Source organism: Budorcas taxicolor, chromosome 22, assembly GCF_023091745.1.
Source record: "Budorcas taxicolor isolate Tak-1 chromosome 22, Takin1.1, whole genome shotgun sequence".
Taxonomy (NCBI): Eukaryota; Metazoa; Chordata; class Mammalia; order Artiodactyla; family Bovidae; genus Budorcas; species Budorcas taxicolor.
In genome coordinates, this window is record NC_068931.1 from 37,942,269 (window position 1) to 37,957,858 (window position 15,590).

The following is a 15,590-nucleotide window of genomic DNA, read 5'->3' on the forward strand; positions in this document are numbered from 1 at the left end:
TCTGAATGATGTGTGGTCCTCTGGCCTGTTTACTAAAAATGCTTCAATTCCAGACGTTTCTATTTCACTGGGACCAGTTGTCCAGTGAACATCATTTTGCAAATGTTTGTCTCATCTTCTTGCCCAGGCTTGGGCTCCATAGTCCAACCCTAAATGCTTCCTGTGAACACCCTCCCCTCCGTCTCCATTCTCCCTCCACTGATGCACTGGGCAAAGCTGCTCCATTATAACTAGACTTGTGCAACTGAACATTGCAGAAGTTGCCCAACTGTGCTGACAAGTGTCACCTTAAATACGTGACCCATATTTCAAGTGGGCCCTTGACACCTTCTGGAAACCCTAACACATTTTCTGCTGAGATATTTATATCCTACCATTTTCTCTCTTCAGTCACAAATCCAATCGTCCGTCTTCCTCCTGTATCTTCACTTTCAATGGATGATTTCTGTTGAAACTGTGAGCTTCACAGTTCACAAAGAAGATGGAAACAATTAGATGGAAACTCTCAACAGTTCAGCATTAACTACCTACCTCCATGCTCAGTTTCTGCCTTCTGTCCTATTAAGGTCAAGGGTTTGGGTCCCTCTCCCATCCCCGCCCGTGTAGATGTTATTCTGTCTTATCTACTCGTGGGCTCCGGCCTGCACCATCACTTCCTCCCTCCCTCCTCAATCAGCCTCATCAGCATCCTTCAATTGCTGACCTATCTCTCTAGACAACTCCCCCTTTACTCCATGTCCCCTTCAGCTACCATCTCATTTGTTCACTCCCCATGCAGAACAACTACTTGACATAATTATCTGTACTCCGTGTTTCCACTCTTTCACTTCCCTTCCCTCTCTAACTGACTCCAAGGCTTCTGTTGCTAAAGCTAAGCTCATGGCAACTTTCCGCACATCTGATACAGATGATCACTCTTTCCTTTTGCCTCTCTGAGGCTCCCTGGTCCCGCTCCTACCTCCCAAGTCGCTCCTTCCTGGTTGCCTTTGCTGGCTCCTCTTCCTCTCCTGGAATTTAAATGCAAGTGTGTACCAGGATTCTCTCTTCCTCTCTTCCTTCTTTGCACAGATGGTTCTCTCTTGGAAGCCCACGGCTATTGGTAGCACTTATAGTCCAACGACTCTACATTTCCTTCTCTCCTAGGACCTCTCTCCTGAACCACAGACTTTGCCTGTCTTCTTACCTGGCATATCAATCTGTGATTCAGTTGCTAAGTTGTGTCCGACTCTTTGCGACCCCATGGATTGCAGCATGGGAGGCTTCCCTGTCCTTTGCTATCTGTCTGCTGGAGTTTGCTCAGATTCATGAGGGTCTAACTGGTATCTCAAAATTAACATGCCCCCTATGGGATGCTTGGTTTCCCTGTTTTCCGCATTTTTTCCTATTTCAAGAAGTCATACCACCACCCTTCCAGTGCCCAGGCAACAGTCTTGACCTTATCCTTGATTTTTCTCTGTTTCCTTCATTCAGTACATCCGCTGCATCAACAAAACTTTGTGCTTGAATTATGTCTCAGATCTGCCTGCCTCTCTCCATTTGTGCTGCTAACTCTAGTCATCAACTGTCTCTTGAGTTGGTGGGAGAACAATTTAACTCCTTTCTCTTCTTTCATTTTTTGTCCCTCCTCAATCCATTCTCCACTAAGCACCCACAGCGATCGTTTTTGTTTTTAATTAATTAGCTCTGTTTTTGCTTCAGATCTTCCAGTGGGTTCACATCGGGTTTAGAATAAGCCCGATCTCCTTATCCCACTCTACACAGCTCCTTGTGATCTGATCCCTGTTTCCCTGCTGACCTTATTCCACCCTTCTCCTCAATTACTATATTTCAGGCACACTGACCTACTTCCTGTTATTCACATATGTTAAGTGCCAACCTGCCCCAGGGCTACTGGGCTTGCTGAACTCTGCATGGATCATGTAAACTCAACTGGTTCAAACCCATTATTCATGTCCTGTTGTATGTCTTTATGGCTCAATTTTTTTTCCTTTTCTTTCCTTCATAATTCTTAACTCTAAAATGTCTAACAAAATATCTTACTCTTAGTAGATATCAATAACATGTTTTTGAATAAACAAAAGTGATGCTGCTCTGTGAAACTTGTTCAGTGATTGATTCATGCTTTAATCACCTTTGATAAAGACTATGCTTGGGCAGCTATCAAAAACTGCTGCTGCTGTTGCTAAGTCACTTCAGTCGTGTCCAACTCTGGCTGCCAGATGGCAGCCCATTGTGCTCCGCCATCCCTGGGATTCTCCAGGCAAGAACACTGGAGTGGGTTGCCATTTCCTTCTCCAATGCATGAAAGTGAAAAGTGAAAGGGAAGTCGCTCAGTCGTGTCCGACTCTTAGCGACCCCATGGACTGCAGCCTACCAGGCTCCTCCATCCATGAAAAACTGATAGGATTAAAATTCAATGTGAATTGAATTGCAAATAATATACTAACGTTATTCAGAGTCAATCCTTTCAAATGCTATTTTTGAGAGCTTCTGAGACTGTAATAAAATGTTAATAGAACTGTCTTTTTCTCAACCTATCCACCTCCCACTGTTGACAGGTGGAGTTCTGATTCCCCTGCCAAAACAGGGTCCTCTTTGCCCGTTGGAATGAAAATTTGTGAAGAGCAGACAAGAATGAGGCATAGACTGGCCACTTACCTGCTCTCTCCCCTACTGCGGTTTTCTCAACAGCCTGGTATCATTCACGGACGTAGCCCTAATATTTTCCTTTTGTCTTTGATATTCTGCATTTCATTCTGAGGGGTCTACATGCGGATTTATTTTTTACTGATTTTGCTTATGATACAGGGAACTTCATCACATATCTTTAGTTATGGAAAAAACTTTCATCCTTTTTTTCAATAATGATATTTTCTGTTCTTTTTACTGTCTTGTCTGGAACTCCAGTTTGACTTATTTGGTATTTCTCATTTAAGTCTCTCGGTCTCTTAAGTGATTTTCAAGGTTTTCTTTATGATATCTCTAGTCTGATTTATGAGGTATTTCTTCCAATCTATTTTCCACTTCATTAATTCTCTTTTTAGGCAACTGATTTAAGTGTCTATTGAGGCTTTTTTAAAAAATTTTCAATTAGTAATTATCATATGCGTGTGCGTGTGTGTTGCTCAGTCATGTTCGACTCTTTGTGACCCCATGGACTATAGCCCACAAGGCTCCTCTGTCCATGGAATTCCTCAGGCAAGAATACTGGAATGGGTTGCTATTCTCTTCTCCAGGGGATCTTCCCGATGCAGGGGTCAAACCCAGGTCTCCCATATTGGAGCAGATGCTTTACCGTCTGAGCCATTAGGGAATCCCAATTACCATGCATAGGATTTCTATATATCCTTTACCAAATACATTTGTTCTTTTTTCTATCGTATCCTGTTCCTGCTTTATAGACTGTATTATTGTTTCTTCCTTTACCTCTTTCAATATTTCAAACATAACTAGTTTAAAGATTCTTTCACATTTTTCTATTGCCTCTAGTTCTTAGATGCAAATTACCTCTTTTGTGATTCTTCCCTGGGGTCATTATTTCCTGAGTGGTTTGTAATTTTCACCCACGAGCTCCTCTGTGGTGGATATTGTTTTTGGTTTTTTAAATTATTTAATTTGGCTGCGCAGTGTCTTAGTGCAGCACACAGGGTTTTTGATCTTCGTTTTGGCATTCAGGACATTCTTTAGTTTGCGGTAGGCAGGATTTTTAGCTGCGGTATGTGCAGTCTAGCTTCCTGACCAGGGATCAAACCCGGGTCCCCTGCACTGGGAGTGTGATCTTAGTGACTGGACTACAGAGGAAGGCACGCGGTGGGTATTGGTTTCTATAGGAGTCCACCTTCCTTGGGTTTCGTGGACAAATTACAACAAGAACAGGTCAGTCTCCTGTGGCTCCTCCAGACTGGTTGCCCAGCTGGAGTGTTCTAGTCTCTGTTTAGCAGTTGGGATGACTAGTTGGCCTCATACAGGGAGTCCTTCTTACAAAGGTTAGTGGCTTCATCTTTTGATATGTGTGAACATCATGTGTTTGATCTATGAACATCTGATGTACACACATCAAAACCCTGCCTCCCAACTCTGAAAGCTTGTGTCAAGTTCCAGTACCTCCTTCATCCATTCAGTTTCACTCTTGCATACTACTTTGGCTTTGAGTTTTCTGTTCATTTCCAGCCCCTACAATTTTTTTCATTCAACAGATATTTATCGAGTGTTCCAAGTACCATTCTAACCATTCCAAATCCTAGAGAATCGGGAATGAAGAGCATAAAGTCTCTGTCTTCAAGGATTATATATTCCAGAGATTGCTCTCACTCCTTCCATGCTTTAAATGTACTAAACATATTTCTGTTGCATTTTCTTTGACATTTCTGTGTGTCTGGAGTGTGTGTGTCTGGAGGGTGGTATGTCTGGGGAGTGGTATGAGGGAGGTTGTCTTCCTGCAGCAGGTCAACCTACTGGAATGCGAAGGTGCCAGCCCTCGCCCACCTGTGCCCCAGCAGTGTTGAGGGAAAGATAAGGCTTCTGGCATACCTTGAAGACAGTGAAAATATCTCCATCCACATTTAACCTGAGAGGCAGCTGAATGTAGTTAACAATTAAAAACACAGATTTTGAAGCCTAAATGCCTACACTCAAACCCAGCTCAATCACTTACTAGTTATGTGGCCTTGGGCAAAAATCTCTCCTGGTGCTTCAATTTGGTCATCTGGAGAAGTCGAGTAATAGGATTTTCCTTACATGCTTATTGCTGTGGTTCAGTGGTTCAGATGTGTCCGACTCTTTGTGATGCCATGGACTGCGGCATGCTAGGCTTCCCTGTCCTTCACTGTCTCCCAGAGCTTGCTCAACTCATGTCCACTGAGTCAATGATGCCAACCAACTGTGTCATCCTCTGTCACTCTCTTCTCCTTCTGCCTTCAGTCCTTCCCAGCATCAGCATCTTTTCTAAAGAGTCGGCTCTTCGCATCAGGTGGCTGAATTATTGGAGCTTCAGCTTCACCATCAGTCCTTCCCATGAATATTAGGGTTGCATTCCTTTAGGATTGACTGGTTTGGTCTCCTTACTGTCCAAGGGACTCTCAAGATATTCACTGTGGGATGCGGAATCTTAACTTGCAGCATGTGGGTTCTAGTTCCCTGACCAGGGATCAAACCGAGACCTCTTACACTGAGAGTCTTAGCCACTGGACCACCAGGGAAGGCCCATTCATGTGCTTTGGATGGTCTTCCCTCTGTACCTGTCTGTGTCCTAATCTCTTCTTGAAAGAACACCAGTTATATTGGATGAAGATTCACCCTAACGAACTCATTTTAACTTAATTGACTCTTTAAAGGCCCTCTCTCCAAATGCACTTACATTCTGAGGTCCTGGGGCTTCAGACTTCAACAAATAAATGTTAGGGGATAAAGTCAGCCTGTAGGAAGGGCAGGATGAATTCTGCTGGACACCTTCTTTCTCTGGGATCGTGTATTCCAGCTCACTTCTGTGCAGTCTTGTCTGCGTCTGGGATATCTTCACCATGCTGAGTGACTTCTAATCAGCCTCAAAATGGCTCAAACCCACCCACTCATCAAAACTCAGACAAGACGCTTCTGCTTCTACAAAGTCTCTCCTGACTGCTGGTTCTCACCATCTCCCTTACACTCATCTCACTCTTCAGCAAGTATTATATCACTCCTTGGAACTTGGATAGTAGTGTTACGTGTGCTTTTCTCATGGACTTGTGGCTTGTATGGTGGCTTTTCACATTCCCAACATTGCATCAGTTAGAAGCAAGCACCCTGAGGGGGAACCTCCACCTGGCTCAGCTTTGTATCCTCACAGTCATTGCTCAATGAATTCTTGTTGAAGGAATAGATGAGTAACAACAATAACAGCCAGACTGACTTCTATTTCACACAGGAAGTCAAGTATTGAGACGTTCTCCCCAAACCTCTAGTCAATAGTCGACTCATCTTAAGACCTTACCTGCCTAGCAGAACTTTTGCCGCCTATTCAAGGTGAGCATTTTGAAAGCCTGCATGCAAAAGGCATTAAATTCATGTGTACCTTTGTATAGGCGGAAGGATACCTTTTGTAAGAGAGAAGATCAAGCTGTTGTGATGTGGAATTCTCAAGGGCTCATCAAGTGGCCCACAGCAGAAGTGAATTGAATTATTATTGGATTTTTTTTTTTGGAGTGATTTACCTAATTTGCGCATAAAATACTTTAAAGTCTGCAGACATAAACACTTTTTTTTCCTTTCATTTCATTTTAAAAGGAGTTTCCAGAGTTTGACTTTTGTTTTGAATGATGTCTTTGTAACAAACTTCCTGTGTTGACAAGGAATGCATTGCATTTCCATAGCTGTGACTGCCATAGAAATGAGGGGCGGTTCTAAATGTCTTACTATTTTAAGGTCTTTATGCAATTTTCTGACAGTTCAAGTCTCCTAATTTTTATCTTGGGTATAACTTGATGTTTAAGTATAATACAATAAAAACATACAACTCTACCTCTAAATAATATGTAATATACAAATAATACAATAAGATACAACTATATCACTATAATATACTGTTGTAATAAGCATTTCAGGCTTCCCAGGTGGCTCAGTGGTAAAGAATCCACCTGCCAAGGCAGGAGACGCAAGAGACATGGGTTCGATCCCTGGGTCGGGATGATTCCCCAGAAAAGGAAATGGCAGGTCACTCCAGTATTCTTGCCTGGGAAATCCCATGGACAGAGGAGCCTGGTGGGCTACAGTCCATGAGATCGCAAAGAGTCAGACATGACTGAGCAACTGGCCACACAATAAGCATTTCAAGTAATGTGTTCATTTTTTTTTAACTTTTCCTAATGTCTTGATTTATTTGGTTTTAAATTATCTGTCAACAGAGCACTGAACACTTACTTCAGCCTTATGGTGATAAACTTTTCCCTTTTGGGGGGTTTTGTCTTAGAGTGGCTCTGCCTCTCGGCTCTGCTGGTGATGAATCTGCTCCCACTTCATAAACATTGTTCAAATGTCATTGACTCAGAATCTAGCAGAACTGGGGACATCCAAGTTCTCTATTTTATAAGATAGAGTGACTTTAGCATGAGGCTATCTTAAAGCACAAATAAAAATTTTCTATTACTCAAACTAAGTGGTTTATCATTATATTTTTGCTTACAGCTTTTATCTTTCTTCGATGCCTCATATTTTAAGGCAGTGACCTCCTTTAATACAGCATTAGGAGAGCACTGCAATTCTTTGGGAAATTAACAACCATAATGCGGCCTAGATATGAAAAAAAAAGTAATGTTAAAAGCCTGAGATGTAAAATTAAGAAAAGGCCCAATGAAAAATGTTTACACAAAATAGTCCAATTCTTTATAGATACAAAGTTATGCATAGAAACTAGCAAGAATTCCCTTCTTTCTGCCCTTTCTCCCCTCCCCTCCCTGCCACCCACACAGCTCCCATCTTGCTTTACCCTCTATCCACTGAGACGGAAAAAACCCAGTTCTTACCCACGCCTCCACTCCCCCATTCCCACTCTCACCCCCATCCAGTGACTTCCGGAAGTGCCCATGCAGAGGTCAAAGCTGCCTGTGATTTTCCATTTACACTGACATGAATCTGGCAAGAAGGGAGGAGTTTCAGAGTTTGACAGTCAGTCTGGCCTGTTGGAGAGTAAGACCTGACCCAGATCCCTGCCGAGTCGATACATGTCTGATGAATGAATGAGCAGAAAAGGTGATGTCTTGCATTTTCATTACTATAAGGTGATTGCCTTCTCTTCCAGTTTTGAGACAATTTTTTTTTTCTTCTCATTTTCATCATTCTTTATCTTTATGCCTGCACGGCTGAAACTTCCTCCTGAGACTGTCCCAGCAATGGATTGATCTGTCCTTCCTCTGCATAGTTTTCTGATCAACGAAATTTTAAAAAAAGTCTTGGCAATGTGGCTCCTGGTTTAGGGTGTGTGACGAAGGGCACTTTTCATTTGATGTTCTGGGGAATGGAGACTGCACGGGGCGTATGCTGACAGCAGCCTGAGAGCAGTGTGGGGTCCTGAGGTCTGGCTGCAGCAGGGGACCAGGAAGCTGTAGGAGTGGAGAGGAGGGGAGGGGGGCTGGACTGGAGGCCTGCATGCAGATGCTTCTGTGGGCAGCTCCTGGGAGCTGGGTTTGGACAACTGAGATCAACCAGGGAACATTCAGAATAGAATCTACAGCAAATTTTCATTGGCTATCAGTTTTCCATAGGGTAGTGTATATGCTTCCATGCTAAAACCAGGGCTCTGTAACAACCTAGAGGGGTGGGAAGAGGAAGGAGGGAGGCTCCAGAGGGAGGGGACATATGTATACCTATGGCTGATTCGTGTTGATGTATGGCAGAAACCAACGCAATATTGTAAAGCAATTATCCTTCTATTAAAGATAAATAAATTTAAAAAGGAAAAAACAGAATCTATGTAAGAAAACACCGGGGCAACAAACTAAAAGAAAAAAAAAAAAATACTGAGGTTTTGGGATGGGACTCCTGGTCTCTGAAAGGAAGCTCTTTCCCCTGACTTGCCCCAGTGATGTGGTCTCAGTGGGTCCACCTCCTCACCCAGCTCAGAACCAGGTCCAGGCAGGTAGGCGGCTTTCCTGTGATGTCATGGGCACTAGTGACCCTGTTTAAGGCTGAAGTTCCGATCCTATAGGTTATGCCCTCTGTTCTTTTTAAAATAGGTTCAGAGAGGGAAGGGGAAACCATGGGAACTTGAGATCGGGGAGGGGAAAGTTACCTTCATGATTTATTCAGAGTGGGTGTATTTTGTTGCCAAAGTGTTTGGTTTGGTTTTTTTTTCCAAGTTTATCCGGTGTTACTAAACCTTAAGAGTTTTACTGAACTGTGGAGGAGAAGCTCAGAAACTCTTTACTGAAGTTGCCTGGCATTATAGGATGAAAAGCTTAAACCAGGAGGGCCCACCACACCAAAATGAGCCAGAGAATGAAGGCAGTACAGAGGAAAGTGAAGACAAACGATGGAGAGACTTGAGTTCTTATGAGAATGTTTGTGTCCCTGGGTCCCACTGTGCCTGAATATTCCCTGGACCTTTCAGTTATGTGAACCAATAAACATCCTTCTTTGCTTAAGTTAAAACAAAACCAAGTGTTTCAGAGGCAACTTGGTTGTGTGTTGCTCTCTGCCTTTTCCAGAATGAAGAAATGTGCCCTTAAATGGAACAGCCAGGGGTGTGGACGGTCTCTCGGTGCCCCCAGCATGTGTATGACCTTTGTAACAAGTACTGTGTTATTATCTCTACTTGACACTAGACTACAACAAAATATGTGAAGAAATAATGTGAAAAAGTCACTTAGATCTTCATAACTATGAGCTAGGTCATTTTGGAAACTTTCATGTAAGTTTTTTTAGATTTTAATATACATATATATCCGGAGAAGGCAATGGCACCCCACTCCAGTACTCTTGCCTGAAAAATCCCATGGACGGAGGAGCCTGGTGGGCTGCAGTCCGTGGGGTTGCTAAGAGTTGGACATGACTGAGCGAATTCACTTTCACCTTTCACTTTCATGCATTGGAGAAGGAAATGGCAACTTACTCCAGTGTTGTTGCCTGGAGAATCCCAGGGACGGCGGAGCCTGGTGGGCTGCAGTCCGTGGGGTTGCTAAGAGTCGGACATGACTGAGCGAATTCACTTTCACCTTTCACTTTCATGCATTGGAGAAGGAAATGGCAACTTACTCCAGTGTTGTTGCCTGGAGAGTCCCAGGGACGGCGGAGCCTGGTGGGCTGCCATCTACTGGGTCGCACAGAGTCAGACACGACTGAAGCGACTTAGCAGCAGCAGCAGTATACATATATATCAGTGGATACTTCAGAAGCATATTAAATCACCTAAGACTTTCCTTACATAATTTCATCTCAAAAGCCCTCAGCCAGAGGCGGAAAGGCAAACATCTGAAGACATGATGTAACAGTCATTGTGTTTCAAGCATGTAATCTTCCATAAAATCTGTGGATTTTATCTAAATGTCTTAAAGTGGGTAATAGAGCAGGGCCACAGAGTAGAACATAATAAACACTTTGAGATGGTGCCAGTGGTACTATTAATCCATAAACCTTTTCTTTTCACTCCATAGTAGTGGATACTTAGAAGTAATGAGAACATACAGTTTGAGCTAATAACAATGCAATGTTAGTTTGTAACAGAAATGCTACATAGTACCTGGAAGTGTTCCCCTAATGCCAAAACAGTAAAGAAAATTCCTGATTCTATGCCTGAGAGAACTGGAGCTTAATTCTTCTACTGTAGAAGATTTGCTTTCCTAATGGAGATTTACTGATGCATCACAAAGATGGCAAAGCTTTTGTTTTTTAACATACAGTACAAGAATTCAGTGTTCCCAGGACTTTAACTCCCACTTTCTCTTCTATAGGTTGTAAGAATTCAACCCCAGTAATTGTTTCAACATCATCCTCTGTTGTTTCTGGGTCATCTTTCTCATACCATTTCCTCCTCTTGGAGTCAAGTCTTTCTGCAGCTGATATTTTCTAAAAGCAATACTTTCTTACCCCACCTGAGCTTTCAGTAAACTCACAGGTTTGCCATAATGCAACCCCACTTCTCCCCACCCCCCACGCACATCACTCCTTCTGTCTTTCAGCGGACACACCATCCACCCAGGTGCTCAAGGCTGAAGGTAGGAAGGTGTGTCCTCCTGAGCAATTTCACCCAAGCTCTACCCATTTACCTCCGAAAAGTCTTTCTGGGAAGAGCATCCTTGTCGGCCACTATTCTCATGCAGACCCCTACAAGAGCCTCCTGAGTGATCCAGCCCTGAGTAGGGTTGGACTTCCTGTGACTAGAGGGATGAAGGGATGGCACGTTATTCTGGTGGGCCTGCACTTGTCCCCAAGCAGAGCCTCTAACGGGACTGACGCTGAAGCCTGGCAACCCTAGGGATGCCCAGGTCTGCAGGGAGGCAGCACACATGCTGGGTACCAGGCCAGGTGCATTAGGAGCTAGAAGAAATTAAAAATGAGGAGAATATACTTCATATTTGCCCACTTCTGCTACCTTTCATTCTTTACTGATCTAAATTTCCATCTGATGCCATTTGCCTTCTGACCGAAGAACTTCCTTGAACATTTCTTATAGTGAAAATCTCCTGCCAGTGGGTATCTTAGCTTTAGTTTGGAGGATAAAGTCTTTACTTCGCCTTAAGTTTCGACTAATATTTTCAGTAGGTAGAGAAGACTAGGTTGAGAGGTTTTGCTTTTCACGTGGCACATTGAAGGTCTTGCTCCACAGTCCTCTGGCTTCTATGGCTTCTCAAGAGAATTCTTGTGTTGCTCTCATTTTTGTTCCTCTTATGTAATCTGTCTTTTTTCCTCTGGCTGCTTGTAAGATTCTTCTCTTTACCAATGCTTTTCAGCAAATTCATTATGCTATGCCTTGGTATTCTTTCAAGTCTCTATTTAACTAATTCAATCTTTCCTCTAACTTCTTGAAAATACAGTTATAACAGATGTTTTAAGGTCCATGTCTGCTAATTCTATCCCCTCTGTCATTTCTGGCTTTGTTTTGATTAATATACTTGTCCTTTTTTCCCTCGTGTATCATGTTATTAGATTGTAGACATCTGCTAACTTAGATTAATGATCATAAACTATAGCAATGCCATTTCAACTTATATGCCTATAAGTTACCAACAAATTACATATATACACATAGCTCATCATATTTCAAAAGCTACTTAAACATCTTTCATTAAAATTATGATTATATTTCCTGTTGGGATTATATTGTGCTTAAAAAGGACTAAAAATTATTCTGAATTTTCATTATCTGATCAAATGGTATTAACTTAATAATGAATTATTCTTGATACTTCCATAATATTTGTGTATAAAGTATTTCCACAGTTTTACTGAGATATAATGGACATATAACACTGTATTACTTTTAGATATGCAACATGGCTTGACATATGAATACATTGTAAAATGCTTACCATCCTGTTTAGTTAACCTCTATCACCTCACACAGTTACAAATTTCTTTTCTTATGATGAAGTTTTTTACCATCTACTCTCTTAGGAACTTGCAAGCAAGCAATATGGTATCATTAACTACGAGTGGCTGAGTGGTAAAGAACCTCCTGGCAAGCAGGAGATGAGGGTTTGATCCCAGGGTCAGGAAGGAAATGGCAATCCACTCCAGTAGTTTTCCCTGTAAAATCCCATGGACAGAGGGGCCTGGCAGGCTACAGTCCACTGGGTTGCAAAGAGTTGGACACAACTTAGTGTCTAAACAACAGTTATTAACTACAGTCACCATGCTGTACCTTACATCTCCAGGACTTATTTATCTTTAATGTACTTCTCTCTTGGTTGTTAGTCATATGTTCTTCTTTGCACACTTGTTCACTTTGACTGGATTCCAACTGTTATGAATTTCACACTGTTGGTAATTCATTCATTTAGAGTGTGTTGCACTTTGTCCTGACACACCATTAGGTCACCATAGATATTTGATCCTCTCGAGGCTTACTTTCAAGCTTTGTTAGGGTGGGTCTCGGGCAGCTTTTAGTTTAAAGTTAATTTAGCCCCACTACTAAGGTGAGAAGGGCTTCCTTGGTGGTACAGCAGTAAAGAATCTACCTGCCAAGGCAGGAGACGCAGGTTCAATCCCTGGGTCAGGAAGATCCCTTGCAGGAGGAAATGGCAACCCACTCCAGCATTGCTGCCTGGGAAATTCTATGGATAGAGGAGCCTGGCGGGCTACAGCCTATAGTGTCGCAAACAGTCGGTGACGACTTAGCGACTGAGTGCGCGTGTGCACACACACGCGCACACACACACACACAGTAAGGTGAGAAACTTCTGAGGCCTCTATCCATGCCCCATGTATTATAAAGTCTTTCCCTTCCAGCTGGTGGGAAGGAGAACCTTCCGCAGTCTGCATGGGCCCCCATGACTGCTGGTCCCGCCACCTCCTGAGCTCTCCCCAGAACCCTCAGAGCAGCACTCAGTCAGAGACCCATCTTCTGCAGCCCATGCTTCTCTCTGTTAGACTCTTTTCCTCCAACACCCCTTCCCATGAATCCCAGCCACCTCAGCCTCCTTGAACTTCAGTCTCCATCTCCTCAACTCAGTGAGTCTGACATTCTCTTTGGGTCCCCCTGGCTGGACTGCAGCCTGAACACCATCCACTGTCCACACAACAAGTTGGAACCCTCGCCAGTCTCTCATTACTGTTTTCCTTCTCTGGGGCATCACACCCCTGCAAGTTCGCTAGCCAACGCCCCAGTTTTTTTGTCCCGCATATACTGTGTCAGATTTTCCAGTGGTTTATGGTGGGAGAATGATTTCCATGACAGCAATCCTCTGTGGGTAGACACAGAAGTTCCTTATAGTGTCATTTACATTTGCTTCTCTGGGGCCCAGACATTGGCCATTTTTATGGGAACTCTTGGCTTGGGTTCCTACACCATGTGGTATTGCGGTAAGTCTGGACCCCACAAGCACGCAGTGCTGGCTTCAGGAACCCATTAGCTTTGTTTTTCTCCCCAGAACTACTGCCAGGCAGATGGTAAGTTTTGTAGAGCTTCTCCATGTCAGTGATATTTTTTACTGTTCCTGTTTCTTTGTTTGTTTGGCTATCCCTGTTTTTTTGACTAAGCTACCTTTTGTGCATCCCAGAGCTGTGATGAGGTCTTGGCGTCCAGCTCCCCATGGCAAACAATCCGAGTTCATGCTTTTTGTTCTGGCGTAGGTGTTAAAACTCCAGTCCCAGGCCCTAGGGGCTACATGTAGGTAAAATTAGTATTTTTGCATTATGAAGTCTGTTCATATTTGATTTTTACTTACTGGTAATGTTTCTGATCATTTATCTTAGTAACAACTTATCTTACGATTCTAACTAAACTGTTTAATTGATTGTGATTTTGTGTTGAAGTCTTACTAAGTTTATGTACAATTTGAGAACATATGAGAGAAATCAACATTTTCCATATTAATATGCTTAGTTTAATGGGTAAAGTTACTTAAGTTCTTGGAAAGTTTTCATCGGTTAATTCAGACAATAGTGTTACTTAAAATGAAAAGCAAATATATTAATTAGAATCCGCCGGCAATGCAGGAGACACAGGTTCAATCCCTAGGTTGGGAAGATCCCTGGCGGAGGAAATGGCAACACTCTAGTATTCTTGCCTGGGAAATCCCATGGGCAGAGGAACCTGGTGGGCTATGGTCCATGGGATCACAAAGAGTTGGACATGACTGAGCAACTGAACACACACACAATTTAACAAGTTAAAGGGAACTTATGTTATTAAAACACTCTTAAAATTAATATTTCAGTGGCTAATATTTTAAATTAGAAAAATAAGGTTTTAAAGTCAAACTTCAAGGGTTTAAGGCCTAGATTTTTAAATTTATTACTTCAATATTGTTGAATATTAACTTCCTAAAGCTAAACTTTGAATAGTCTCTTCTACGGATCCTCTAGATACCAATAGCTCACTGTTTTAGCCAAAGGAATTTAAATCAGAAGACATGTTACAAGAAGCGGCAAGAAAGGTGCAGTGGAGACCACCCAGCTAGGCAGCCAAAATGGTGAAACAAGAGAAGCACTGACGGGGGAGAGGGGTGTGAACTATTTATTAGGACCGAGAGGTTCCAGATCACCAGCCGCCCATAAACACACACTGCTACCGTCATAACACGTGACACGGACTGGCTGGCCTCACAGCTGGTCTCATGTGGACGAGATGCTGACACATCACTGAGAACCTGGAGAGCTGACTGCTCAAAGGCCAGCCACGTCCACACAGCTCCACAGCACTTCCTCTGACCATCGGTCTACATCCTTCTGACTTGATTCTGGTCTCTGCCTTAAAACTGTTTCCTAACATTTATGCTACCAATGTTATTTTCTTAATATAATTTGTGGATAAAGAAAAATGAGTAAAATGTCGCTATTTGGTGCTTTCTTACATGAACAAAGGTTTGACAATCCCCCTACCACCCCCCAAAGCCGGCACAAAAATAGGGAATTGGAGGCTTCCTGGTGCTCAGCTCAAACCACCTGCATACACGTGACCCAAGGCAGCTGGGCGTGACTCTCCCCTCCTCGGCCCCTCGGCCCCCTTGCCCTCCGGTCACTTGGCCTTCTTGTTGCCCTTCTGGGGCTCCTCTGCCACACTCCTGGCTTCCTCTTCTGGGATGAACACGCTGACGGTGAAGTCGCTGATCTCTGAGCCATACTTGTTCTTCACAACCAGCCCGTACTTGCCCGAGTCGGACGTCCTGACCCCGCTGATGGTGAAGTAGGCCGTCTTGCCAGCCTCGAACCTCAGGTTGCAGTGCTCGTCCGAAGCCAGGAGCTTCTCATTCTTCAGCCAGGAGACCTCCGGAGTCGGGTCGCCCCACACGATGCACGTGAGGTTAAGCGCCTGCAACACAGGTGTTAGGAGAGGGCAGGAGATGTGTCAGATGTAACATCCACCTTGAGGCATCCTTCTGGGGGTCACCTGACTGGATGGAGGACAAGCCTAAATTTGCCAGGCCAGGCTGTGTGCACCTGTGCAAGTTACATTTCAAAAT

At 43.4% G+C, this 15,590-nt stretch overlaps 1 protein-coding gene across 1 annotated transcript in view; it reads right to left on the reverse strand.

Annotated features, from left to right (window-relative positions):
• Positions 1-13,989: 13,989 nt before the first annotated feature.
• The window catches only part of MYOM1 (myomesin 1), a 117,945-nt gene continuing 116,344 nt past the window's right edge, over positions 13,990-15,590 (reverse strand). The window contains exon 37 of the mRNA XM_052660544.1: positions 13,990-15,439. Within this exon, the coding sequence (XP_052516504.1) occupies positions 15,146-15,439 (294 nt within the window). The 3' untranslated portion in view covers positions 13,990-15,145. The remainder of the gene's footprint in view (positions 15,440-15,590) is intronic.